Genomic DNA, 26,962 nt, shown 5'->3' with positions numbered 1-26,962 from the left:
AGAAAGAGAACAGTATGAAGAAGGAAAGGAAGGGCTAATGATCCAACGCATACATCATCATCTGTCAAACATGGAGGCCCATCGAGGCACAGACTCCACAAGACCTCTGAAGGTGTGCTGTGGTATCTAGCACCAAGACGTTAGCAGCAGATCCTTTAAGTCCTGTAAGTTGTGAGGTGGGGCCTCCATGGATTGGACTTGTTTGTCCAGCAAATTCCACAGATGCTCGATCGGATTGAGATCTGGGGAATTTGGAGGCCAAGTCAACACCTTCAACTCTTTGTCATGTTCCTCAAACCATTCCTGAATAATTTATGCAGTCTGGGAGTGCTCATTGTCCTGCTGAAAAGGCCACTGCCATTAGGGAATACCGTTGCCATGAAGGGGTGTACTTGGTCTGCAACAATGTTTAGGTAGGTGGTATGTGCCAATGTAACATCCAAATGAATGCCAGGCTCCAAGGTTTCCCAGCAGAACATTGCATAGAGCATCACACTGCCTCGGTCAGCTTGCCTTTTTCCCATAGTTCATCCTGGTGCCATCTCTTCCTCACGTAAGCGACGCACGTGCACCTGGTTGTCCACATGATGTAAAAGAATATGTGATTCATCAGACCAGGCCATCATCTTCCACTGCTCCATGGTCCAGTTCTGATGCTCACATGCCCATTGCAGGCGCTTTCGACAGGGGTCACCATGAGCATTCTGACCAGTCTGCGGCTACGCAGCCCCATATGCAGCAAGCTAAGATGCCCTGTGTGTTCAGACACCTTTCTATTATAGCCAGCATAAACTTTTTCTGCAATCTGTGCTACAGTAGCTCTTCTGTGGGATCACACCAGACGGGCTAGCCTTCGCTCCCCACGTGCATCAGTGAGCCTTGGACACCCATGGCCCTGTCACCAGTTCACCGGTTGTCCTTTCTTGGATCACTTTTGGTAGGTACAAACCACTGCATACTGAGAACACCACACAAGGCCTGGAGGTACTCTGACCCAATTGTTTAGCCATCACAGTTTGGCCCTTGTCAAATTCTCTCAAATCCTTACACTTGACCATTTTTCCTGCTTCCAACACATCGACTTTGAGAACTGACTGTTCACTTGCTGCTTAATATATCCCACCCCTTGACAGCTGCCATTGTAACAAAATAATCAATGTTATTCACATCACTTGTCAGTGGTTTTAATGTTATGGCTGATTGGTGTGTGTGTGTGTGTGTGTATTTTATATATAATCAGAGTTGTATAAATGAGAAATTTCAGTCACTCTGGATAAGGGCGTCTGCCAAATGCCTTAAATGTAAATATACACATACACTTCTATATGTTGCCCTGTACATGTGTACAGAATTTCATTTCACCAGCTGAAGCCACAGTAAAACATTGCTGCTTGTGAGCTGAGCTGCAGTTGCACTAAAAACACTGACTGTCCCCTACCTTCAAGGAGAAGAGTTTAGGGTGTCTCCTCATTTCTCATCACTTCATTTTCACAAATAACGAAGGGTACAAGTGATGAAAAGTAGAAGTGATGACATTATCTTTTTAATACCAGCAAGAAATCAAAACAAATTCCAGCACTGACATAGACACTGTTGAGCACCCGATCAGGATGCTTCAGTATTTAATTACTACGGTCACCTTTTCAACAGGTTTATCCTGGACCTGAACCCAGAAGAACTCCATACTGACACAGAGCCAATGTACTGTTCTTCTCAAGGCCAGTCCACACCGGACATGTTTCTGAAGTGGTTTTTCGACATGCAAGAAGAGGTGGTGCTTTGTGTCCATTGTGAAGACTGGACTTCAGGATCTGTGCCACTGATTAGACTTTATTTTTCAGTCTTTATTTTAGTTGTAATGCAATTTATTAACCAAATGACCATACAGTTATTATAGTGTACAATGAATAAACTTGTACATCTGTACATATCTGCTTTGAACAACTTTCATAAACATTAACACTCAAACAGAATTAACATCAACAAACACCTGTGGTCACAAAGTTAAGCAGTGTGTGTGTGCATTTCTCACTCAAACAGGTCTTCTAGGAAACTGGTGGAGTGGCGTGTTGATGGCTGCAGGACACAGAGGGTGGGGGGCAGAGAGAGAGAGAGAGAAATAGACTGCTTATCATTTGTAATTTAGTTTGATTTCTTAGCAGGCTGCTTCAGACATTGCTTGATCTGTGTGTCAGGAGGAAAGTATCAGGGAATTAAAACTGTTGTTACTACACAGTACAAATCCATGTAGTACTCACCTGAACAAACAGACAAAAAAAAAAAAAAAAAAAACGAACACAGACACGCAAACACAATCATAGATTTGTTTTCTTCTCACCAGAGATACAGCACCAACCCCGTCTGAGTCTTCATCATAGTCCTCTATGTCAGGTTCCTCCTCCTCCTCAAAATCCTCCTCAATCAGAGAGAGCCTGAACGAACACACACACACAATTACACAAATATAACAATTATCAAACATCTAACTGACAGTTAGATATTAGATAAACCACTCACATCAGGTGGTTTACATCATTAAGATGCAAGTATAAATGTACTCAAGACACAATAATAAATTCTGTTATAACTCATACCACTTAGAGCTCTCAGACACATTTTAGCCAGATTCTTGATTCATTTAACCTAAAGAACTCTTAGCATTCACTTCTGTGTCTCCCTAATAGCTTGGCAAGCTTATCTTATGCCAGTCGGATTCCAAATGTAGTCAATCAAAATGATGTGTTTGTGAGCTCACAGTAAGTGCACCAATGTGGAATTAGTCACATCAAGTTTAGAAAACCTCACAAATGTGTGCAGCAATGATCAGCTTGCTACAGTGCAAACATTCTCAGTTTATATTTCCTGAAACAAGGCCCAGGATTTGGGGATTGACCACACAAGCCCACAAGATGCTACAGCCAAGTTAAAGCAATAATTTCCAAAAACCAGTGCGAATGGCACTGTTTTGTGACCGGTTTACGCAAGTGAGGTACAGCCCATGAAACAAACAGCTGTTCAGTCACCCTTGCTCTTCAGAGTTGAAGACAAGAGAATATAGCATGAATAATTCAATAGTGTGACATCAGTAAGGTATGAATAACTTTAAGGATAAATGCAAGGTTAGATTCTTGTAAAACCTGAGCATCGCCCTGCACATACTACATACAGTGGGGAATTTACTGTCAAAACATGGAGGTCACTAACACGCATTGCTGACGCCAATGCAAGCCAAAGACCCTGACGTCTACCAGATCCAGAGGGTGAAATAAAAGGAGAGATAATGCACCCAGCACCACAGCCAAATCCCTCTGGCCATTTGATAAACCAAAAAAATAAGGGGGTGTTACACCTATGTTGCGTTCCCAAAACCTGCATGGCAAGCCAAAACAGCAGCCAAGCATACTTTAATAGTAGAGGCCTTACCCTTGCCTAGCAGTTCTTATAGGAATAATGAAATCGTAGGAACAGATAAATGGAACTGAACCTGATGTGTACCACCATTCACACACTGTATCTGAATGATCATTCTGGATCCCTCAAAGAGGATGAGAGACAATGGGCAAAACATGGCATTTGCAAGGCATTTGTAGGGAACATGCTCTTTGGAACTGGCTCGCAGATGGCCCCTTTTTGGAACAGGGTGAGGATCGGACTGCGATCCAGATTACCACAGTTGCATTTGGCTAAAATCTAATCAGGATCCAGCTAAACACAAATAAATGTTACACACAGACTGCTGTGACAAATATACAGATCATGCCATTAATGCTGTGATTGTACAATGTTGCTACACTTTATTACAAATGTAGCATTGTTCACATGCTCACATATGGAGCTGAGATTGTACATCACTGTGTTCAGAACTCTCCTGCTCCCTCCTGCTAGGCATCAGCTTCCTCTGTATACTCCTACACACACACACACACACACACACACACACACACACACACACACACAGAGTGAGAATGAGCGCTTCTGAAGTTAATTCTACAGGCCAACAATGTCACAGAGCACCACAAATGAAATAAATAGTAAATCCAGCCATGTTGGTAAAATAAATATTTTAATAAGTTCAGGACAAATGTCTGTTTAATTTCTCAGGGCTCAGCTGCTGTAATGAAGACATATAATCAGTCAGTAAAATATCTACACAGCACTATTCCAGCATATCACATCTGGCAGGCTTATTATTTATCTCTTTATTTCTTATTTCTCTCATACTGGCTACCAAAAATAAAGTCTGAACATGTGTGCTTTAAACAGACAGACCAAAAGACTGATAAACCAACAGATGGGTAGAAATAGACAGCCTGGCAGATAAATGCTGTAGATAGATACGACAGACAGTCAGATGTTACCCCTCTACAAAGTCATCCTCTGATGGCTGATCTGAGCTGAATTCTGTTGATGGTGATCGAGGTTGTTGATGTGCGTGCGCTACTCGGCTCTGTATAACCGTGGAGGTGAGAGCAGGAGTGTCCAAACCGCTACTGACTGACCCTGCTCACACACACATACAAACACACACAACCACTCTTAAGGTGCAAGCAAGATGAAAATCCAATCCCATCACTCCGTTTGTGTGTGTGTGTGTATACTGACTCTCAGTGGTTCTGCGTCTCTTGGCTGGTGTGTGTGGGGGAGAGACAGCAGGAGTCTCTCTGGATCCAGAACGCAGTGAGCGCTCATACATGCTCACACACGCAGTGTTTACACTCACACTCGCACTCTCACTCACACTGTGCAGATAATCCAATCTGCAGCAAGAGACAGACAGGGAGAGATGGGACAGATTTTATTAAAGAGAATAATTAAATAAAATGTAATCACTTTTCACATTTAATACTGAGTGAGTGTATGCATGAGACACACAGCTGTGTCCTGTCCTGCTTAATGAGTTTGTGGCTGAATTCACTGAGGATCTCCAGAAAGCTTAGATTGGGATGATCACTTTCATCATCTTCTCTCAGCGCAAACCGGATACCATCCCTACACACACACACACAAATAGTGAACACAATAACACACATACATTCAATAAGATTTTAAGTAGTAAAGGAACATTTGCTTTAGTTTTCTACTGTTAAGGGTTTTTTCTTGTAAACACTTGTTTAGATATTGATTGCATTATTTTTGGCATGAATCTTAATACTGGTATTTTTTTATTTTTTTATTTTAAATGGGATATTTTTGAACACATTTGCATAAATTATGTTAATTTTTATTTATTTGTTTGTATGTGGTGGTTTATATGAAAATCAGATATGCATGTGCAGATCAAGACACAATCGTGTGTGTGTGTGTGTGTGTGTGTGTGTGTGTGTGTGTGTGTGTGTGTGTGTGTGCGCGTGCGTACTGACTGGTGCAGGGCGATGAGTGGTTTGCGGATGTGCTGTAGATTAATGCCAAAGCTCATAGCCAGTTTCTTAGCCACATCTCTGATGTCCCTCATCTCTTCATCATGAGCCTCATCACCTAATGAAGAATACAGCTACACACACAAACACACAGTAAAGAAACATGGTTTTGGACAGTGTACACAAATAATGCGTTACATATAAGAGTTGCTAAAGGGGAGAACAGTACAAATTTTAAACACTGAGGCCTGCTAGCTAATAGGCTAGCTAATAGGCTTTTTATTATACTAACTAGGAATGACTTCTAGTGACCTCTAGAGCCAAAGTCACTGTAATATTAACAGTAGTATCTTTTTTCTTTGTTCTAAGCACAACTAATAACTATACCATACCATAGTATATTCATACCATAGTATATTCTGACTGATCCTCTTGAACCCCCCCCCCCCCCCCCCATGTATATATTAGTGTATAATCATAATGTATATAATGTATAATAATATAAGTAGTCCACACTACACATTTTCATAAATCAGTTTCAGACTTGATAATTTTTCAGTTCAATATTAGATTTGATATACTACCTTCTATTCACATTGTTTAAACATTAACAGTGATATTTTTGTAGTGACATTAACATTTTACATTATATGGTGACATACACATTTTATAAATTTTCTACACATTCATTTTAGCCATCAGTGTTAAACTTGAAGTTTGTGAACTCCAGAATCAGCAAGCTAAGCTATTTTAGAGAGAGTTGTGAATGCACATGAATAAGCATATAGGTATAAATAAATAAATAGTCTGTGGCTTTTTTTGAAATGTTTTCTCCCCTCTTTCAGCTGCTCCCATTCAGGGTCACCACAGAGGATCACCCATCCTCCTATTTTTGATTCTGACACAAGTTTCTACGCCGGATGCCCTTCCTGACGAAACTCTCCCCATTTTCCGAGCTTGAAACCGGCACTGAGAGTCACTGGCTCGTGCAACCCTCCAGTGGCTGGGACTGGCTCCCTGAATTGAACCTTGGCTGTGACAATGAAAGTGCCGCATGCTAGCCACCAGTCCACCAGGGAACTGGCTTTTTGAAATGTAATTGACCAAAAAAAATTTAATTTTTAATTTTTTTTTTATTCTGGGTGTATTTTAGAGATTGCATTAGGTAAGGGCTTATTATATATTCTCTTTTAATATGCTATATCCACACTTGTCTTTGACTTCACAAAAAAATCCCCAAATCCCCCTTGACCTTAATACCTAATAGCACGGTATCTGTGATTTAGAAAGTAGGGATCCTCAGCATTATCACATCCACTACTTCACTTCTTCCCCCTTTAGCTTTTCATTTTCACGATGCTCTCATGAATTCACAAATACATGGATGCAGAAGTATAAACCAGGTCTGAGCCTGCTGAACAAACCTGCTGCAGGCTGAGGCAGATTGTCCTTGCACTCTCCACTGGGCTCATAATCTTAGACTTACTCAGAGTCTCCTTAATTATATCACCAAAATCTCTGTAGAACTACACACACACACACACACACACACACACACACACACACACACACACACACACACACACACACACACACACACACACCCCTAACTGAGACACTCTGGATTGGCTCATCCTTTACAAATGAATGATATGACATAAAATGAGATGAGATGAGATAATATAGACAATGTAGCAGAAGGGTTTTGTTTTAAAACAAATTAAACTACTATACAATTTTACAAAGAAATTATAGAACTGTAGAGATATGTATAAATGTATGTATGAAATGGTTGTTCAGCATCATTCAGAGTTATCAGTGTCATGTTTTTTTTTTATTTTTATTGTTATTATTTACCTTTTATTACGGTTAAAAATACAGTACTGTAACAATATTATTATTAAGCAATAATCATAATCCAAAAATCTAATATTGATGTTCTCACACTTGCTCACGCTGGTAAATAATGTGTCACAGCTTGAAACTTGACGGATTGCTGTTCTTATAACTGACAAGGTTATTTACACTGTTAGCATTAGCTATTCTAGTCACTTTCTAAGTATGATCAATGTTTTACCTTAAGTCAACTGAATCACATTCTATTGATGGCTAATTGGCATGTCCATGTATTTATCACCAGTCACTAAACAAGTTTTAATCCTAATATGGTCAAAACAGTTAAAAATAAATAAATAAATAAAAATAAAATTTTGAAAATGGTAATTAATAGGCTACCTGATATGTGTGCTGGTGTTTCAGGCTTACTAGTTTGCTTAACTTTGATTGGTGGTGCATTAACAACCTGAAACACTGCACTCACCCAGGATACCTACTTTTAGAGATACGTCTTCAAGCTTCATATATAACATTACAAGATATTTGAAGACACTTGATATATCTATCTCTCTCTCTCTCTCTCTCTCTCTATTTTATAGTGGAGAAAATGAAGCATCATACGTCCTACCATGTCTCACTCCCACCGATGGTCACCAGTTAAACTTAATTTTGTCATGATGCCTGAACACACCCATTTCACTTCAGCTACTGACGCTGTAACTCACACTGAAAATAAATGATATCTATCCACTTTATTACAACGCATCTCTGTTTCATTCAGGGAAACTTCTGTTGCTGTAGTTATCAAAATAATAGCATTTTTCAAAACAAAAAAAAAAAAAGTAACTTTTTTTAATAGTTTAAAAAAAAAAAAAAAAATCTAGGTGTCATATGTCACACACACACACCTTGCTGTAGTGTTTGAAGACATCAGCTGCTGCTCTGAGCTCCAACACTCCATAAATGATAAGTTTGCAGTAACCTGCCAGCTGATTCCTTCTGCGCTGGAGAGCAATGATTTTCAGCTCCTCTTCCTCATCCACACCTATGAACAAGTATTGTATTATATTATGTGTGTGTATATACACCAATCAGCCATAACATTAAAACCACTGACAGGTGAAGTAAATAATTGATAGAACTGATTATCTTGTTACAATGGCAGCTGTCAAGGGGTGGGATATATTAAGCAGCAAGTGAACAGTCAGTTCTCAAAGTTGATGTGTTGGAAGCAGGAAAAATGGACAAGTGTAAGGATCTGAGCAACAAGGGCCAAATTGTGATGGCTAAACGACTGGGTCAGAGCATTTCCATAATGGCAGGTCTTGTGGGGTGTTCTCGGTATGCAGTGGTTAGTACCTACCAAAAGTGATCCAAGAAAGGACAACCGGTGAACTGGTGAAAGTCTCATGGGCGTCCAAGGCTCACTGATGCACGTGGGGAGCGAAGGCTAGCCCGTCTGGTGTGATCCCACAGAAGAGCTACTGTAGCACAAATTGCAGTTAATGCTGGCTATAATAGAAAGGTGTCTGAGCACACAGGGCATCTTAGTTTGCTGCATATGGGGCTGCGTAGCTGCAGACTGGTCAGAATGCTCATGGTGACCCCTGTCGAAAGCGACTACAATGGGCATGTGAGCATCAGAACTGGACCATGGAGCAGTGGAAGAAGATGGCCTGGTCTGATGAATCACATATTCTTTTACATCATGTGGACAACCAGGTGCATGTGCGTCGCTTACCTGGGGAAGAGATGGCACCAGGATGAACTATGGGAAGAAGGCAAGCCGGCGGAGGCAGTGTGATGCTCTATGCAATGTTCTGCTGGGAAACCTTGGAGCCTGGCATTCATGTGGATGTTACACTGGCACATACCACCTACCTAAACATTGTTGCAGACCAAGTACACCCCTTCATGGCAACGGTATTCCCTAATGGCAGTGGCCTTATCAGCAGGACAATGAGCACTCCCAGACTGCATAAATTATTCAGGAATGGTTTGAGGAACATGACAAAGAGTTGAAGGTGTTGACTTGGCCTCCAAATTCCCCAGATCTCAATCCGATCGAGCATCTGTGGGATGTGCTGGACAAACAAGTCCGATCCATGGAGGCCCCACCTCACAACTTACAGGACTTAAAGGATCTGCTGCTTATGTCTTGGTGCCAGATACCACAGCACACCTTCAGAGGTCTTGTGGAGTCTGTGCCTCGATGCGTCAGAGCTGTTTTGGTGGCACATGGGAGACCCACACAATATTAGGCAGGTGGTTTTAAATGTTATGGCTGATCTATGTATGTATGTATTTATGTATGTATGCATGTGTGTGTGTGTGTGTAATATGTATAATATATAAACAGACATCACAATTTGGCTATTCATTATGAATAACGTCTACAAGAAATCAGTGAGAAAATATGAAAATTAAATTCAGGCAATTAAATATCTACAGACAACACTAGCTGACAATAAGAACATACTGGGTAAAAGCTATATGTCAGCAAGAGATACTGGTGCAAATAAAACTCTTAAACCTGTTCTCCACTGCAACCCTACTCAAACCATGCTAACAAATGTAGGTAGCTAATGCACTTCATTTAAAATCAACTATTTAAAGTCACTATTTAAACCAGGGAAACATGAAAAGAGCTAAATAAAATGCTATGTGATGTCCCTGATTAATTAATACTAAGTAGGTTAATAATTTCTGCATCTGCCCACTAAAACATTGTAGCCACATAATTATAGTTTAATAATCAACGCTTAGTAACTACATTTGTGTACCTGTGTCCTCATCCTCAGCGTCAGAGAATACGTAATCAATTAGGAACGAGGCCATCTCAGCCCTGAGTGTGTCATCAGGAGAAACGAACACACTCTGAGCATCAGCATTTCTGCTTTTGCCCTGTCCTAACACCACCAACACATCACACACACATTCAAAGGCCTAAGAGAGACAAACAAACAGAAAAACAGGGAGTGTGATAGAGAGAAAGAGAAGCATCAAATTCTGCCCCAGCATAGACCATGGAATAATATACACACATCATATTAACAACACACATTTATAGCAGAATCATTATGTCCACTATCATTCCAGCACAACCTGCATTTCATTTTGCTTGTTTTCCTTAGGGTTGCTGGGTCTCAGCAAAATTTTAACTACAGCTTAAAGCACTGCACAAAAACACATGAAACTAGCCCAAAAAAAAATAAAATAAAAAAAATACAGGCATTGGAAAAGGGAGACATTTTCGAATGTGTACGCATGTGTGTTATTAGTGCTAGCATGTATCAGCATAATGGCCTGTGAAAAGCAGTGTGATTACTTAAAGTATGTTTTTTAAAACCCCTATAGCCTCTCCTAGTTCAAGATAAAGAGGAAGCTACTTTTTCAGTGGAGGGAGTGTGGGTTGATTAAGTTTAATGTTTATTACACCTTATGTAATGTAGGTGGTAGGCTAATAATAGCCTACTTTATTAAATAGTTTGTTGAATGTATTGTTCAATATGCAGACTTATTAAAAAGAGAGCCTCGAAGGACATGTACCACCCTAATATTGAGATATTCTACTCCTACTTTCATCCCAACAGAAAGAAATTAATGTGCAAATTGTGTGTGTGTGTGTGTGTGGGGCTGTGAAGAACCTGGTTCCTGATAAGACTGTTGCTCATAGAAAGACAGCTCTGGCACACCACATAAAACGAACGAACCTGCTTCAACAAATTTTTCACCTCTGCCTGAGAGAGAGAAAACCAATAAACACAAATGCATTAATTTGATCAGCATGTGCAGTTATGCTCTTACATGTTTGGCATAATACACACTCTCCTAAACGTGTAAGATAAGTCATATCACAGGAGTGGACAAATCACTAGTCTGAGAGTCTTGAACAAGCAGATTATGTGGGCCAGGCTATTGGGTTTTCATTGGTAGTTGTCTGATGAACATATTGGTTCAGATGTCTGTTGACAGCTGCTGCAGTTAAAAAGCATTTCTCATATCGAACCAGAAAAAGGAAAAAAACTGTGCTCTCTACTGACTTTCAGATTCAGAAAAAAATTGATATGTACATTCACTGGCCACTTTGTTAAGAACACCATACTAATACTAATTTATGATTTGTTCTCCCCTGTACCAGTGTGAGGGCAGACAAACATTTAAAGATAATGTACCTTCTCAGGTTGAGGTGTCTGTGAGATCTTCACTCTCGCCCACAGCAAGTGGAAAGCAGCGCACTTCATTGCACACAACATCAACTGCAATTAACAATAATAAAAACAAAAATTAGTACACAACTCAACTACCCAACATACATAATGCAACCTCTATCATCTAATATACAACACGTACGGTACTGTACACCATCAACTACATAACCTACATAAGCAATTATTTACTACACAACATTAGATACACAGCTCAACACATTCAAACACAATCAACACAACTCAGCAAATATATTACACCATTACACAGGACCTCTCTGGTGTCCTACTCTAGTGTCTAGTATCTGGTGTACTCAAATAAAGAACTGTCCATTTTAATCACCCAGTCATAAATCTAAACTTGGCACATTACCTCCTTGTCCACCTCTCTGGACTCCACTCCAGTCTTCAACAGAAGGAAGCATGGCTCAAATAGCTTCAGCACAGTCAGATCTCTTGCACTGACAGACACACACACAAATTCCAATGTGCGCTAATGTACCGAAAAATAGTACCTCCATATCTATCAGTCAATACTGAAAATATTTCAATACTGTAAATATGCGGTGGTTATTGTCCCAAATAACACAGTTAACATGTGGCATTGCTGTTTTGCTGTAACTTTGTTGGCCATCCTAATTATTTTAACACACATTGTGCATAAAAAAAAAAAAAAAAAAAAAACCCTAAACACGAACACACCTGCTGAAAACGGCCAATCTCTTCAGGGAAGTCACAGCACTGTACACATCGTCCTCATCAGCTGTGCCCTGAATCACACACACAGTTAGATGATGTTAGATGAGTGTGTCTGTAATTATAAACACACCTTCAGAAAAGAGGGCATTGTGGTAATATAGCAAGCTGCATTTTTGTTTTGACAAACTTCAAAACATGTACAAACAGATAAAGTATGGTATCATTAATTATTAGTTAAAAAAAATTATTAGTGTTGACAGCTTGGGGACGTATAGAAGGTGTAGGGTATGCCAGGTGGGAAAATTTACTATTAACTGACGTATTAGAAATTATTTAAAAATTAATAATTATTCTACTGAATGGTGGTACCAGTGCAATGGACAAAATAATCTCAGAATGAGATAGGACTTGATGGTTGGCTCATCTTAATAAGAAATAGTAATTTTTTTTTTCCAGATATCTGAAGGATAATTGCTTTAGATCAGATTAAGTGAACTCATTGATAGTTTGCAGAACTCATTCGTGACAGGCGAGAAACACACAAGTAAAACACACACAAGTTTAATAAGTAAGTAGAAGAAAGGTAGGCATTAATATACAAAATATAACAATGGAAATATAAATGTACAAACTTATTGAAAATAACTGATAGACAACAGGATAATGAGTGGTATGTAGGGTATTTATTTTTAGGGTATGGCTGATCAGCTGATTGACAGGTATGGGTTGGGTTGATTAACAGCTAGAGCTGATAGTTATGCTTCAAGGATGCACAGGCATGTTCTAGTACCTGACAGCTTTAAACAAAGGGCATCATCATCATCAAAATTATAAATTTAGAGTGCTGATTTTGAAACCTTTGTCACCAAACTGGTTTCTGAAATGTATGTTTGGTCTACGCTTGTATTCTTTACATGAATGATCGTAAATTCTTACAATCAAATTCTTATACTGATGAGGTGTGTGCACACTTCAGCAAGCAAGAGGTGTGCGTCATTACCTGCAGTACATCGGCGAGGTGTGTGTTAAATCTCTCCAGCATTGAGTCAAGTAGCTGACTGACAACTCTTTCAGCACGCACAGAGAACGTGTATTGATCACAGCACAACACACACAACACACGCACACACGCCTCCAGCACACACTCTTCATGATGCTTCTCCACAATCTCACACACCTGAGATAACAACAGCTCCAAATACTGAGACAACCAGTCAAAGAGAAAAAGAGAAAGAGAGATCATTTTGTTTTACCATGTTCCCACTGGCAGAGATAGGACAACAAAGCAAGAGAAATTCTTTCTTTTTCAGTGAGAGCTTTAGTGATTTCCACTGAAGTAGGTGGGATGAGTGATACAACCATGTTGAGCAAAGTTTAACTTTATGCAGATGAGAAGCAAAGTGATTGGCAACTACCAGTAAGAGTGCAGGATGGTGGTATTAGGGCTGCGCGATATTGCCAAAAAGATTTTTTCAACTTTATGATTCTCGATTATGTTTTCATTTTTTTTGTTGTTGTTCTTACATGGAAAATGTAGATGTGCAAAAATGGTAACAGCAAACAATGGTTCTTTTAAATAAAGAATATTTAAAGAAAGGATACTTAAAAAATAATAATAATAAACATTGCACTATTTGCTATAGATGGCGCTGTTACTATTTTTGCACAACTTGGTGAACCCTTCTTTCTCGACAAAGTAAATGGGGACCATGTCTTTTGTGACATAAACTTAGGGTATTCTTCTCAAATCCAAGTTCCTTCCCCGTCTACGAAGTGACATCAAATCAACATGGCTGCACACAGCATCAGAAATAAACAAAGTAAAACTTCTTATCTTTAAATGAGTTACACTGTATATACAAGTACTAGCTTAAGATTAATCATTCAATATTCGTTTGACTATACAGTTCGCTGTTTGAGAAGAAAAATATACATCGCTCATTCGAGTTATTTGCCTAGCTTGTTGCTAACAAAATATGAACATAGGGGTGTCAATTTCCCGCTTCATCTGTTTAAAATCACGTAATTCCGACCAGCAAATTACCGCTGTGGATGTAATGAAGCTTTATATTTTACATAAACTTGTTCATCTGATTTTTCAAACCTGTACCAATTCCATATCTCTGAAGTGATATATTTCTTTGCTATGAGCTCAGTCCTCAGCGAAGTGCTGCTGCTGCCTGTTTCTCTTGGTGTTTTTTTTTGTTTTTTTTAAGATCATAGTGTTTGTGAGTAGCGCCGGCTGTAGGAGGCATTTATCAGGTAAAGAAGACATTTGTGGATGTTTTAATTAATAATTTAAATATGCATATATGCACACACACACACACACACACACAAACATACATCAATCTCGATTAGAACATTTTGAAAATCATGTTACATCATTAACCTGATTAACTGAATTAATCGTGAAAATTGGCCAGTACTGTTTTTCTTTTCTTTTTTTTTTTAAAACCCTGATTGGAAAACATTCATGTTTTTGTTTTCACATATTGGATTGGTGATACTCACTGTGCTTAGAGATGGGCTTAAAGTGTTTGAGTTACCCAAAGTCAAACAGCAACAGTGTTTTTCACATCCTATTTCAGTACATTAAAAACTTGTTGTAATGTAAATTATGTAATTTTGTTCTCACCTTCTCCAGACGGCCTGTGCTGCCATAAGCCTCAAGATCAAAATGCAGAGGAGCTTTGAGCAAACACACCACTTTATCCACATCTGCAGAAAACTAAGAGAGACAGTGAGAGAATTCTGGGTGCATCTTCATTCGTAAATGAATATTAACAAAGAAATGTTTCATTTCTTTTTCATTAATCTTCAGTAACTGCTTCATCTTGGTCAGGGTTATAGTGAATCTGCATCCCAGGAACACACGGCTCCAGGATTGGATACCAGCTAATTGTAGCATTTCCATTACAGTTCACCTATATACTGTATGTCTAGCTCTGGGTGTAAGCTACAGTTAAAGATGGATTAGCTATCATATCAGCCAGAGTGCAGCCTCTAAACAGACGATATGTCATAGAATAGGAAGCTTATGTGTAACCTGCTCTATTTTCATAAATACTTAAACAGTAAACTGCATCTCTTCTGTATTATCATATCAAGTTGAAACATTAAGAGTAGTAAAGTCTGGCTTCTACTTTTGGCACGGACAATATTGGGCAGTATGAGATTATTTGCATTTTTTTTTTTGCAATCAATCTAACGTTATTGTTTTCCAATTTGCTCCTGTTATTTATTTATTTATTTAGCTATGAGCTGTTGGTTTAGCTAGCTGTTATTATGTTAACCATTAGCACCCATCTGATTAGCTTTTAAAGCATTTGTATAAAGAATTTCCTGAATTTTAATGAAACTGATTTCAAGTATCTGCTTACATGGCGTGTGTTTACCTTAGTGAGTAACTGAGGCAGCAGTGGTATGAAGTGATTGGTGATGCGTTTCCTCTCCAGAGTTTGTTGCTTTCTGCTTTTCAAATTCTAAAACACAGACATATGCACATTGATTCATCAGTCAGTGTATCAGCCAGTCTCATGTTCCCTCCCTCCCTCTACCTTCTTCCCGAGGAGCCGAGCTGTAGGTGGAGTTCCCTCTGTTGCCTGTCTGACTGCACACATCATCAGCTCAATCAGAGCGGCCTCTTCATCATCATTCAGCCCTAACACACACGCTTATTTAGTAAGTAGACTCCACAGCAGACGCATATATAAGTAAAACATTTGCAAAGACACACCTTTCTCCTCCCCATTCTCCTGAAGCAGCAGTGATGTCATTGTCTCCCAATCTCTAAGTTCCGACACCGCCACACCCCAGAGGCTGTCCACCAGGTACGAAGCATGTTCATGATACTGACACACACAGATGCACACATTAACAATACTAATAGTTAACAACATGGCACATTAGATGCTCTGGCTCTCTGATACTCCAGAGATTAAAACTCGGGCAAGGAGTGAGGGTCGAATTTTTAATTATATCTGGAAGGGTACCGTGTTAATTTCATTAACAAAAACAAAGACAAAAATGTTTGTTAAAAAAAATAAAATAAAAAAAAACATTTTCTATGAAAAAACCTCAGTGATAACTAAATGATACATGTCAGAACTAGTAGACCATACAATGGTGAAATCCCTTTTTCCCTCCCATCTTTGCATGCTCATTTTGCAAGAGTGATTAGACAAAGGAATTGAGTAATTATGTGCTGGGCAAGTGGCTCAGGTACAGGACACAGCTCAGTCACACATACCACTAAATAAACTCCAGATCTGGCTTTGCTGATCTGTGCTATGTTAACCTTGATGCTTCATGGTTACAGAAAGATCCTATGATACTCTTAACTTGTTTCGTGATTAAAAGTTATTTATTCCTGAGAACAAAAAAAGCTAATATACAGTAATACTAGCAAGCAGTAACTAGGATGCAGAAAGACACCCCACCACTGAATTAATTTAATAAAGCAATTTAGGAGCACAAAGGGCTCAGCATAATAAAAGTATTTTATGAAAAGAAAAAAAAAAAAAAAAAAAAAAAAAAAAGAGAGAGAGAAACACTTTAGCAAGCCTGTTATGGCAATGTGCATTTGTATCTGGTGTTCCATTTACGAGGGAATTAAAACCTGTGTAAGCAATGTGTTCATTTTGTTCATTTAAAAAGCAACAGGGGAAATCTGAGGGTGATAAAAGACTAAAATTTTTAGTTTTCACTGAAGATAAAGATGTTCTTTTTAAGTTGATTAAAATCGCTGCTTTTATTAATAATTATTAATTATTAATAGCCAGATGTGCTAGAACTGCATTTAGTGGCTGAAAACTGCACTATACAGTGAAAGAAGAGAAGCCATCAGAGCCTGCTGCGGACTAAAATTTAGATGTAAATACTGCACTAATAATGCACTTAATACTATAAATAATGCACTTTCAGCTCATATTCATTATTTTAGTTCAACTCCAATATACTGTGGTAGACAGGTGAAATAACAATAATTTTGTCATTGTCCAAATTATAACAGACCTGACTGTAACTGCAGTCAAAAATGTGCAGTCACCTCACATTTTAAACACTTCACTGAGCGAAAATATAGACCTTTATCTGACTCAGATAACAGCTTTGCATGTGACAAGACAAAATACCACAGCTCACGGCTGAAATGTTCTGCCACACTGTCATGAGTGCAAATACTATGCTCCATCAGGAAAAACTTCCATCTCTTTTATGCTATTCAACAAAAAAAAAAAAAGCCAGCACAGATGGTGAAAATGCTCGTTTGCCTGTCAAAGAACACTTAATCTAAAGAAAGAATAAGCAAAACAATCCAAGTAACTGTTACTGTTAAGTCCCATGCAAACAGAAGCCAATGTTGGTAAAGGTTGCTCTGGGTTTGAGAACCTCAGATTTTACCTTTTAGATGATTAAATTGTCATTCAGGGATTAAAAATAAAAATAAAAGACTGGTGAATTTGCAATGAAATTTCTAACCTCTATGTGCTATGTGATGTAATACTGATGATACCTTGCTCTGAATAAAGAAGCATGTGAGCAGGTTGAGGAACGTGACATTGCGCCTCTCTATCTCCCCTTCTTCTAGTAGACGATCCACCTCAGTACACAGCCTGCACACACACACACACACACACACACACACACACACACACATACACACACACATACACACACACATACACACACACATACACACACACACATACACACAGCTGATTGTACCTGTGGTGTATAGGTATGATGAGGATGAGGATGGTGATGAACTCACACATAGTACAAAAACTCTCCAGCTGCAGAAGCGAGTCCTCTATGTGCAGCAAACACTAGTGGATACACACGCATACACTCCTCCTCAGACAGACCATCCTCCGTCTTCCTGCACATACACAAACATGATTATTAAATATGATTAGTGTGAAACAGCAAGCGGTAAGGTTTTTAGAGGTAAACGAACAAAACCCTTTTCAGGATATTTTGGTATATCTATGACACTGATCAATGTTGTCAACACACTAGCTAACTGATAGATAAAACCAAAGCTGTGAACAACCAATTATTTTCTCTCTACTGTGAATAAAACCTTAGACATAATATCAAATGCAGTGAGTGTGTTTTGAACACAATGCTAAACATTTAAGTATTTTCTTAAACTCGATTACTCATTGACATTTTATCACATAACTTTGGGGGAGAAGAGAAAAAAAAACACATGTCCATCTGTATGTCCATCTGTTGAACAAAGTGCAGCTTATTTCTGAATGATGAGAGGCTCTTGAGTCATGAAACTGAAAATAATGAGAAAAAAAGTATGTTCATCAGGTTCTAACGGTTAAAATATAATATTGTGAAGCCATGATAAAAAGGTTAGACAGTTACTGTGATAAAAAGAAACTTCAAAGCCTCTCATGATGAGCCTCTTTCTATCTGTGGTGAATTAACTATCAACTGTCTCTTTTTTAAAAACTATTCTAAAGTTCACTGTGTCCCAAGAAAATTACGTGTAAATATACATCACTGGTTTATTTATTTACCATAAGAAATTTTACAGTTGAATTACACTGAAGCCAGGCTGAGCCACATGCTTAGTGCTATCATTCTAGAAATTTTTAATGCTGTTAAAGACTTGTTCATGGATTATGACTCGGATGAATTGTAGTTCATGCAAACTCAGACAAACACACACTCACTGCTTAATGATCAGCAGCAGTCTGACCGCCTCCACAGCAACATCAGGGTCTTTGTCCAGCACCATGTTCAACAACCTCTCCTTTAAACACACACACAGCAAAGGTTAACACACAGTCAAAAAAAAAAACATTAACACACACACACACCCACACCTTAAAGCGGCTGGTAAAGAGTTCCAGGCGGCCGATGAAACTTTTCTCCTCATACAGTTTCTGAAGGGACAACACACACCGCAAGCGAACACTAGCTTGCTGTGGAGACACACACACAGATAATAACACTTAGAAGTCACTTACACTCTGTTCTGATCTAATACTCCCATTCCTGCGTGTGTGTACCTTGTCATGCAGCATCCAGCCCAGGTATTTGAGGTGTCCATCATTAAGGAAGGAGGCAGGGTTTTCTCTAAGCCACACCCCCAACTCCTCCATACACACAGCACGGATCTCCGAAACTTTGTCCCTATACCGATGAACAAACACTCCTTTAAAGATCCCGTTCATCAGAGAGCGCAACTCCTCCTGCTGCTCCAACAGCTAAACACACACACACACACACACACACACACACACACACACACAGGGTTGTCAAAACAATTATTTACTCAATATAAACAATATTGGAGACCAGAGATTTATTAATTTATTAACAAATTATAATTATAAAAAGGATGAAGCAATCATTTTTAGAATTAATTTATCTGTAATTTTTTTTGCTAATTGAGAAACATAACATTTAATCCAATTTTCGCAAATTCACATTAAAGCTCACCGGGACACAAAATGGGGACATATAAGCATACTTTATTTATTTATAACACGTTATAATTTCTTTTTGTTATTGGTCAAGTAAAAGACTCGGGGCACTCATAACGGGCAACAAATTTGTGATGTCATAAAATTTACAACTACATAGCTATGTTACAGTGCATATACAAAACGCAGTTATCTGACAAAAAAAATTAGATGCAAAAAAATGAGATGCCTTGCTCCTTTTGACAACAAATAAGATAAAAAATTTTAAAAATCTGATAAATGCATATTGTACACTGCCATAGGCTGCCCGTTACCACAAAGGGCTTAATACTTTACCATATTATTTAGTACAGCAGCATGCAGTATGGGATCTAGCAATTAAATAAGCAGTTGCTGCTGAAAATGAACACCTTGCATTCACACTGAACAGACAGTATACAAGATTGAAATGGACACTACAACATGTAATATAGTTGATATTACACTCCATCAAGTGACATTATGGGTGCTCGGGCTCCAGAGGACCCTCTGAGCTGGCACATATGGATCTGCCAGCAGTAAATATCCACTCAGATCCATTTTCTTTAGCAAAGAAAGTCAGTTGTATTGACTTAAAAACTGTACTACAGATAGCATACTGCTTTCACACATTATTTAGTAGACCATCATGGTATGCATCATAAACCACACTTCACTGGCCCTGAGCAGGATGTCCAAAATACTATCACTTCAAATGATACTGTAGTAACCATATGTGGCATACTGTAAGGTTTGAGGATGGCGTCACAAGGGGCTCTCATTTTAAACCAGATAAGCTTTACAGTGGCTAATAAACCCTTACATAAACTTTTATACAACGTGCCAAAATATACAATGACAGGTTACCATAGTTACCAGATGTAGATAATGCTGCTTGCTAAATTATTAATAAATAGTACATTTTTTACATATTTGCATAGATATCTAGTACAGTAGTGTGCAATCTGAGACAGACCTCTGTGTGTGTGTGTGTGTGTGTGTGTGTGTGTGTGTGAGTGTGAGAGAGAGAGAGAGAGAGAGAGAGACCTCATTGTAGGAGTTCTGGAGCTCTTCCAGTCTCTCAGTTGCTCTGTGTGCAGCACTCTTGTTTTTCTCCAGCTGATAGCGTCTTTGTGTTGTGTCAGCCTGAGCAGACACCACAGCAGACACTGCCACTATAGCAGACATCAGACGCATGGCTACACACACACACACACTATAGAGTTAGCTCCTATAGCTATTTGTTTAGGTCAAGCACAAAATGGCAGTTTATCAAAGTGCACCACATTCACGTGCACACATTCACACACGCTAGAGCTAAGAATAAGCAAAACTTGACACAGAGGAGTTTTCTGTGCATGCACTGATTAAACTGTTAACATATTTAACCTCAACACATCATTGGTTCACCACAGACCACAATCAGAAATACCTCACCAGTGAGCGTGCTGGTGTGTCTGAAGGCTCGGACCTGCGAATCAGCGAGCCCCGTGAGGAAGGCAATCAGTGCTGAGAACACAAACTCATCATAGAGCAGACTGTTTCTGCAGCGCTGCACCAGCTGATACACAAACTCACACAGTCCATCGCGAAAACGTCGGCCCTGAGACCCCCCTGCTGCCAGGGGGTAACTTACTGAGTCCTGGAGCACAGAGAGCACAGTAAAAACGTGGAAACACTGTAAGTTCTGATTAAAATCTGTGTAATCTGTGTTTCCTTTCCTTTGTTTACCATGACCTTCACACTGACCCCTGCTCCCCACTCTGCTCACCTCATTAAACTCTTTGGTCAGGTGACTGATGATATCAGCATTCTGCATGACGTCAAACATCTCCCTTGTTACGATTCCTAAAGCCCAACAGTATAATCACATGTACAAGTTTTAGAGGTTTCAGAGACTCCATCAACTTACACTTTAACATACATCTGATGATGATGGCAAGCATAATGCTAATACTAAATCTAGTGCTGCTGTGTTGTACTGCCTGTTTTCTGTATGCTGGTGTCTAGTCAGATAACAGAATAAGACTTACCTTTACAGCCGCAGCACTCAACAACAAAATTAATGAGCTCTAGAAAACCCTCCTCCCGATTCTGTTTATAGTCATCCAGCCAATCATCAACCACCGTCTGCAGCAACCAGTTAGAAAGTTTGCGTAAGCCAAAACAAACGAATAATTCCTGCCAGACTTACAAAAGTTTCTGTAATGCTGATTTTCTTTGTACTTGACATTCATCAATGTATGCATGCAATCACCCATAAAGTGCAAAGCACATTACCAACATGGCTCATCTGCATTTAGTGATGCACACAAACTCCATACAAGGTAAAGCTCACAAAGAACCGAAAACATGAATTTCTCAGAGGCAGAAGTGGAAGTTATTCTGATATCTACACCAATAAAAATCATAGACACCAAGCACATCCCACAATGAAACGGGTACGTTTAAATTTTTTTTTTAAGCGTCTCAGTGACTGTAGGTGTCTCTCTCGCACCAACGCACACAGTGCTGTGCTGGAAAGCAGAAAGGAATTAGGGAAACCTGATGTATTTGAGGTGCCCAATGACTGCACGCAGCATAATAGGGAGTAGGGGGCTCATTGCAGTTTGAGACATACCAGATCAGTCCCTTATTGGTCACTCAGCCCTGGCTCTAAGCAGTGGGATGGACAAAGGAATTTCACGTAGGGCACAGGTGAGACAGAAAATACCGAAAATAATAATATTAATTATTATTATTTAAATGACCTGCCAACCTTTACATATTTTGTGTAGGAGCTCTGTATATTATCAACAGAATGCAAAAATACGTCTTCTTTGTTCCCTAATAAAAACGGCAGAAGAGCCAATCAACATATGAATCCGGAATGAGTGACAGTTGCGAAGGTGTTATGAGCTCACAGCTTCATAGATGTGCTGACGCAGTGCCCTCGCTTTGTCACTGTAAATAGTTAATCACTGTGATTTTTAGTTCATTAATGTGAAATAAAAAACCATCAATGTATGTCTGACTTAACTATCATTAAATAAGTATATAATTAACATCAGTTAAAATATTTCGGGCGAAAACAGTCAAAACAGCAATTTTGGTTTTCGGCCAAATAAGAAAAAAGGCTGATAATTTTGACTAGAGATTTTTCACTTATTTATTTATTTATTTATTTAAATAGGCCTACAGCAAAGGCAAATCTAACAAATCTAACACTGTACAAATAATTCTAATGGTAATTATACGTGGAGTGCCACTTAAAACGCTGTTTGTTTGCTTTGCTCTCCTGGAACAGTCAGAAACATATTCCTGGTTTCACAAGGGACATTAGACAAGCAATTGGAGAAAAGATTTAATTGAAAATGTACACTATTGTGTACTATATACTTTTACAATAACTCATCGCCAATTATATGATTAGAAGTTCACAGTCTCCTTACATGTAAACAAACTCATGAGCTCTGAGGATAAAAACATTTTACTGAACAAGTAAGAGGATTTTCATAAATACCAAATTTCATGTGGAACTGCTGCTACAAACAATTTTCAAATAAATTTTTCCATATCATGCTTGATAAATGTGGCCTAATGATTGTGAGTAAGAGAGCTGTAGCCCTAAGTTAAAGCTTAGAGAATTTAGGCTGTTCTTTGGTAAACAGTATGTTGTCTTTCCTTAAATGATGTGAATGTGAATCATATTTTTTATTACACACATTTAACACTTTCATTTAACATATTTCAATGTCAATCATCCAAAACACTTGACCTCACGGAGAATGCTCTCACCTGTACATGTAATTTATCTGTGTAATTCTGTGTGGAAATGACATGAGACTGTTATAAATCACTTTCTCCTTTCTCTCACCACCAGTGCAGAGCGTCCTGATCTCACAGCCTCAAACATGCTCCCCCTCTTTCTCCTTTCTGTTCCATCCGTCTCAGGCTGTGGGGCGAGTGTGTGTTTTGGTGTGCGAGAAGCTCCAGGTGTGTGTGTGAGTGGGGAACTGGAGGTGCTGCTGTCTGCTCTCCGTCTACTCCGTTTAGAAGGCTGAGGAAGAGATGACCAGACTGCTTAGTCACACCAGTCCCTCTTTGCAATACAAAGAAAGGTTTGGTGCTTTTCCAGTGGATAGTGCGGCACGGCATCACTCAGCAAAATACCTATAATCGTCCATGTTTTTCACTACTTCCACCTCAAAGCAAGTACACATGTTGAATTGAACCGTTTTTGTCCAGACACCATGAGTGCTGAGCTGGCACAAATGGGTGAAGCTAAAAATAGTGCAGACCATCGATTGATCAGTTGCACAGACGTCCTCATTAATATCTCTGTCTGGAATTACTTCTCTATCAGCACAAAAACCGTCAGTAGTAGGCTAGTGTAGTGGCCAGTGAAGTTTCTTGCTCTTCTCAAAAGCTCAGTTTCTGGCAGATTTAAGAGGCCAGCAATTTAAACAGTTTTAAAAAGCACTTTAATGTTTCAGATCATTTTTATTTATTTGCCCACAGTAATGTTTTCTTATCTCTAGGTAGATTAATCTTACATTTCTTCCCTGTGATTGAAACAAAATCTGCTATCTTCAAGTTCAAAATCACAGTTGCCTTCTAGTGCTTTTCTAGTTTAGAAAACCATTTGAGATTCAGCCCCAGGAAACACACAACTTCTTTTGTTTGTGTGTTTTTACATTGTATGGTAAGGTTTGGACTAAAACACCTCTACATTTTCAGCTGAAGGTTAACTGGCACACTTGGCTCTGTTTGAGAGTGTGGACAGCCATTAAGTAAAAGTTTGGTCCTCTTTATTTTCCCTAAAGATTAAACTGCTATATTCACACACTGCTGTTAAAACAAAATTGATGTGTATCATGTTTTCTCTCACTCCAAGAGAGAAAAATATGGCAATAGCACACACATTTTAAAATCACAAGAGATATGCCTGTTTCATTTCAAAATTGTTTATTTGAATTTCAGGTATTTTACTACTCATGCCTATCAAGTCACTACCATAACCACCAGTGAAACTCCTCATACTTTTGGAGGTAGAGTTTTATTATGGGAAAGTCACCCACCCACACACACACAGGATACGAATAGCCCAGGGTTCACAATCGTTTAGTGAAGAAGCACTTATACTCACTGTTGCTTCCAGAGCCGGTCCCTGTTTCCTCTTTGTATTTTTCATGACAGGTTCAAAATTTTCATCAGATCCTGAAACATCATCTGGCTCCTCAGGACTCAAACTATCCACACACACACACACGCACAAAAACAAATCAGCTGTTATACTGACACCAGGGTTTTCATTTTTAATGTGCAATACAGCTGTATAAATATCCCAAGTTCTACACATTCAAAAAATCTTTAATAGAACATGTATGGCATGGTTATATGAGCAAAGTCTGAATAATATACATCACTCACCTGTCCAGGTCAGATTCTGCCAGCACCATGTTGTTCGGTTTTTTCATGTCCCGCTGAGGAGACGATGGCGGCGCTTTATCCAAATAAAGATAGCTTGCACCACCTTCTCTAAATGACAAAACAATCTGAGCCATTATCATTTTCCTTAACTTAACTGTTTCAGTGAAACTGTTTAAAAATGTTCCACAGCTATCTGCCTAAGTAACTGGAGTCACTTGTTCCAACCAGTGAAAAAAGAATTTAAAATCCTGCATAATTAAGAACAAACTAACTTAAAGCAGTCTATGAAATCTAGGAATCCAGTCCATTCAATTTAAGATAAGACACTGCAGCAGAAATGACAAGTATACAAATGGGCTAAGCCCAAAAAGGCCAAATATTAAGCTTTTAACGGTCTTAACAACAAATCATTGGTCAGGAAATTACATCAATCATTTTTCACTTTCTGGTTATAACTGCAATTTATCATGTCCTCTCTTAAACCACAGTATTAAAAATATTAAAATGCACCAAAAATAGTTTAAATCTCACTGTTTTTGTCCACTCTCGATCGATTATCTGAACTTAGCAACTTTGAAGAAGACTTTAAGCCCTGTCCAGTCAGCTCAATCACATCCCTGATAGGCTTGTTTCCTGATATACACTCACCGGCCACTTTAATAGGAAAACCTGCTCATTCATGCAATTATCCGATCAGCCAATCATGTGGCAGAAGCACGATGCATAAAATCATGCAGATACAGGTCAAGAGCTTCAGTTAATGTTCATATCATAACATCAGAACTGGACAGTGGAAGATAAGAAAAAGTCCAGGCAATCTTCCTGTTTTTCTTCCTGCCATTTTGAACCTGGCACTTCTCTCACCAACAAGGCATTTCCACCAGCAGGAGCTTTTCTGTTTTCCGCACCATTCTTGTAAATATTAGAAACTGTTGTGTGTGAAAATCCCTGGAGATCTGCAGTTTCTCAAACCAGAAATGGTTTTACATAAGTTTTCCTATTAAAATGGCCAGTGCGTATGTCAATTGTGTTACTGCAATATGTACATCAATTTCCTTTGTAAGCTATATAAACCCCACTAACTAAAATGAAACCACATTAAAGCACATTGTATTTTTTAAATCTTTTTTTCTATAGTAAGAACCCAACATTTGTTTCTAGATGACCTGCATTCATGAAAATGTATTAATTCCTATTCCCAACAGGAGGTTACAGAGGAATTTTCCAAAAATGTTGATTATTGTTGAATGTTATACTAAAAATGGAATGAAATATATATATTTTTAATAACCCTACATAGGATTTTTCAACAATAAAGAAATTATACTGCAACAAACTTTTTTGTACAAGTCTTTCTCTGGAGAGCGCCTTCAGTTAAACACATTTTATATTCTGACAGGGAAAAAAAAATAACTGACAAATTGCTTGTAATTTCTATTTTTTTTTAAATAACCTATTCACCTGTAGTGTGTTAAATTAATATTAATATTACTATAGACAATTTCTGACGAAAAATTCGCACAATCTGGCAAACGTTAGCACATGCTAATCAGGACTGTTAGCGTTTGCTCAACTAGCTACCAAGCTACCTGTGGAGAAGTTAACCAACGTTTTCAATTAACGCTTGTCAAATTTCAAACATTTATTTTTACATTTTAAGAACAGTTTTGTATTTATTAAAAGCGCATAAATTAATACCGCCAACGGACACTGTCAAGAAAAATGACGGCTGATAATAATTCCAGCTAGCTAACGGCTAGGTATCGAGGTTCTGGTGAAGTAATGCTACAACTTTTGGTTTCTTGTTCTTAGTTAATGTTGCTAACAGCGTATGATGGTGATTTATCTTACCGGCACTTTAATTTTTGAGACGTTCCTGGCTGTACACTACTACTCTTTCATATAAAGCTAACAGTCTGTCAGCGTTCAGCAACTTTACTGCACGCGCGAAAAAGTCCCCCTCAGAAATGGCGCGTTCTGATTG

General features: G+C 38.7%; 1 protein-coding gene across 4 annotated transcripts; it reads right to left on the bottom strand.

The window, feature by feature from the left end:
- Positions 1 to 1,530: 1,530 nt before the first annotated feature.
- Positions 1,531 to 26,962, bottom strand: LOC113527852 (cohesin subunit SA-1). 4 transcript variants are annotated; one of them, XM_026915985.3, is made up of 32 exons: positions 26,830 to 26,962; positions 24,979 to 25,086; positions 24,695 to 24,797; positions 23,423 to 23,605; positions 21,600 to 21,696; positions 21,338 to 21,414; positions 21,004 to 21,208; positions 20,614 to 20,765; positions 19,132 to 19,329; positions 18,946 to 19,044; positions 18,793 to 18,872; positions 17,874 to 17,981; positions 17,616 to 17,715; positions 15,840 to 15,954; positions 15,661 to 15,764; positions 15,499 to 15,585; positions 14,739 to 14,831; positions 13,101 to 13,301; positions 12,104 to 12,171; positions 11,775 to 11,862; positions 11,369 to 11,452; positions 10,841 to 10,933; positions 9,977 to 10,139; positions 8,102 to 8,238; positions 6,782 to 6,883; positions 5,361 to 5,491; positions 4,873 to 4,989; positions 4,603 to 4,757; positions 4,359 to 4,500; positions 3,828 to 3,908; positions 2,339 to 2,432; positions 1,531 to 2,076 (listed from the first exon to the last, which is right to left on the bottom strand). In XM_026915985.3, exons 2-32 carry the CDS (start codon positions 25,023 to 25,025, stop codon positions 2,029 to 2,031), a joined length of 3,552 nt encoding a protein of 1,183 aa, XP_026771786.3. In that variant the 5' UTR covers positions 25,026 to 25,086; positions 26,830 to 26,962; the 3' UTR covers positions 1,531 to 2,028. The 4 variants fall into 4 exon arrangements, with proteins under 4 accessions (XP_026771786.3, XP_026771787.3, XP_034166209.2 ...); XM_026915986.3 differs by having other exon boundaries at positions 24,979 to 25,081; positions 26,830 to 26,959; XM_034310318.2 differs by lacking the exon at positions 6,782 to 6,883.

The sequence above is a fragment of the Pangasianodon hypophthalmus genome, chromosome 13 (genome assembly GCF_027358585.1).
Source record: "Pangasianodon hypophthalmus isolate fPanHyp1 chromosome 13, fPanHyp1.pri, whole genome shotgun sequence".
Lineage (NCBI taxonomy): Eukaryota > Metazoa > Chordata > Actinopteri > Siluriformes > Pangasiidae > Pangasianodon > Pangasianodon hypophthalmus.
The sequence above is the reverse complement of the archived record's forward strand: the minus strand, read 5'-3'. Positions and strand labels throughout refer to the sequence as shown.

Bases quoted from the DNA above. Each gene is read 5' to 3' on its own strand.
- LOC113527852 (XM_026915985.3), bottom strand. From the start codon at position 25,025: ATGAAAAAACCGAACAACATGGTGCTGGCAGAATCTGACCTGGACAG. The intron at 21,697-23,422 runs GTGAGAGAAAGG...TGGTTGCTGCAG, and splicing joins CAGGACGCTCTGCACTGGTG to ACGGTGGTTGATGATTGGCT. The intron at 17,716-17,873 runs GTGAGTTCATCA...GTGTGTGTGCAG, and splicing joins GGAGAGTTTTTGTACTATGT to GCTGTGTACTGAGGTGGATC.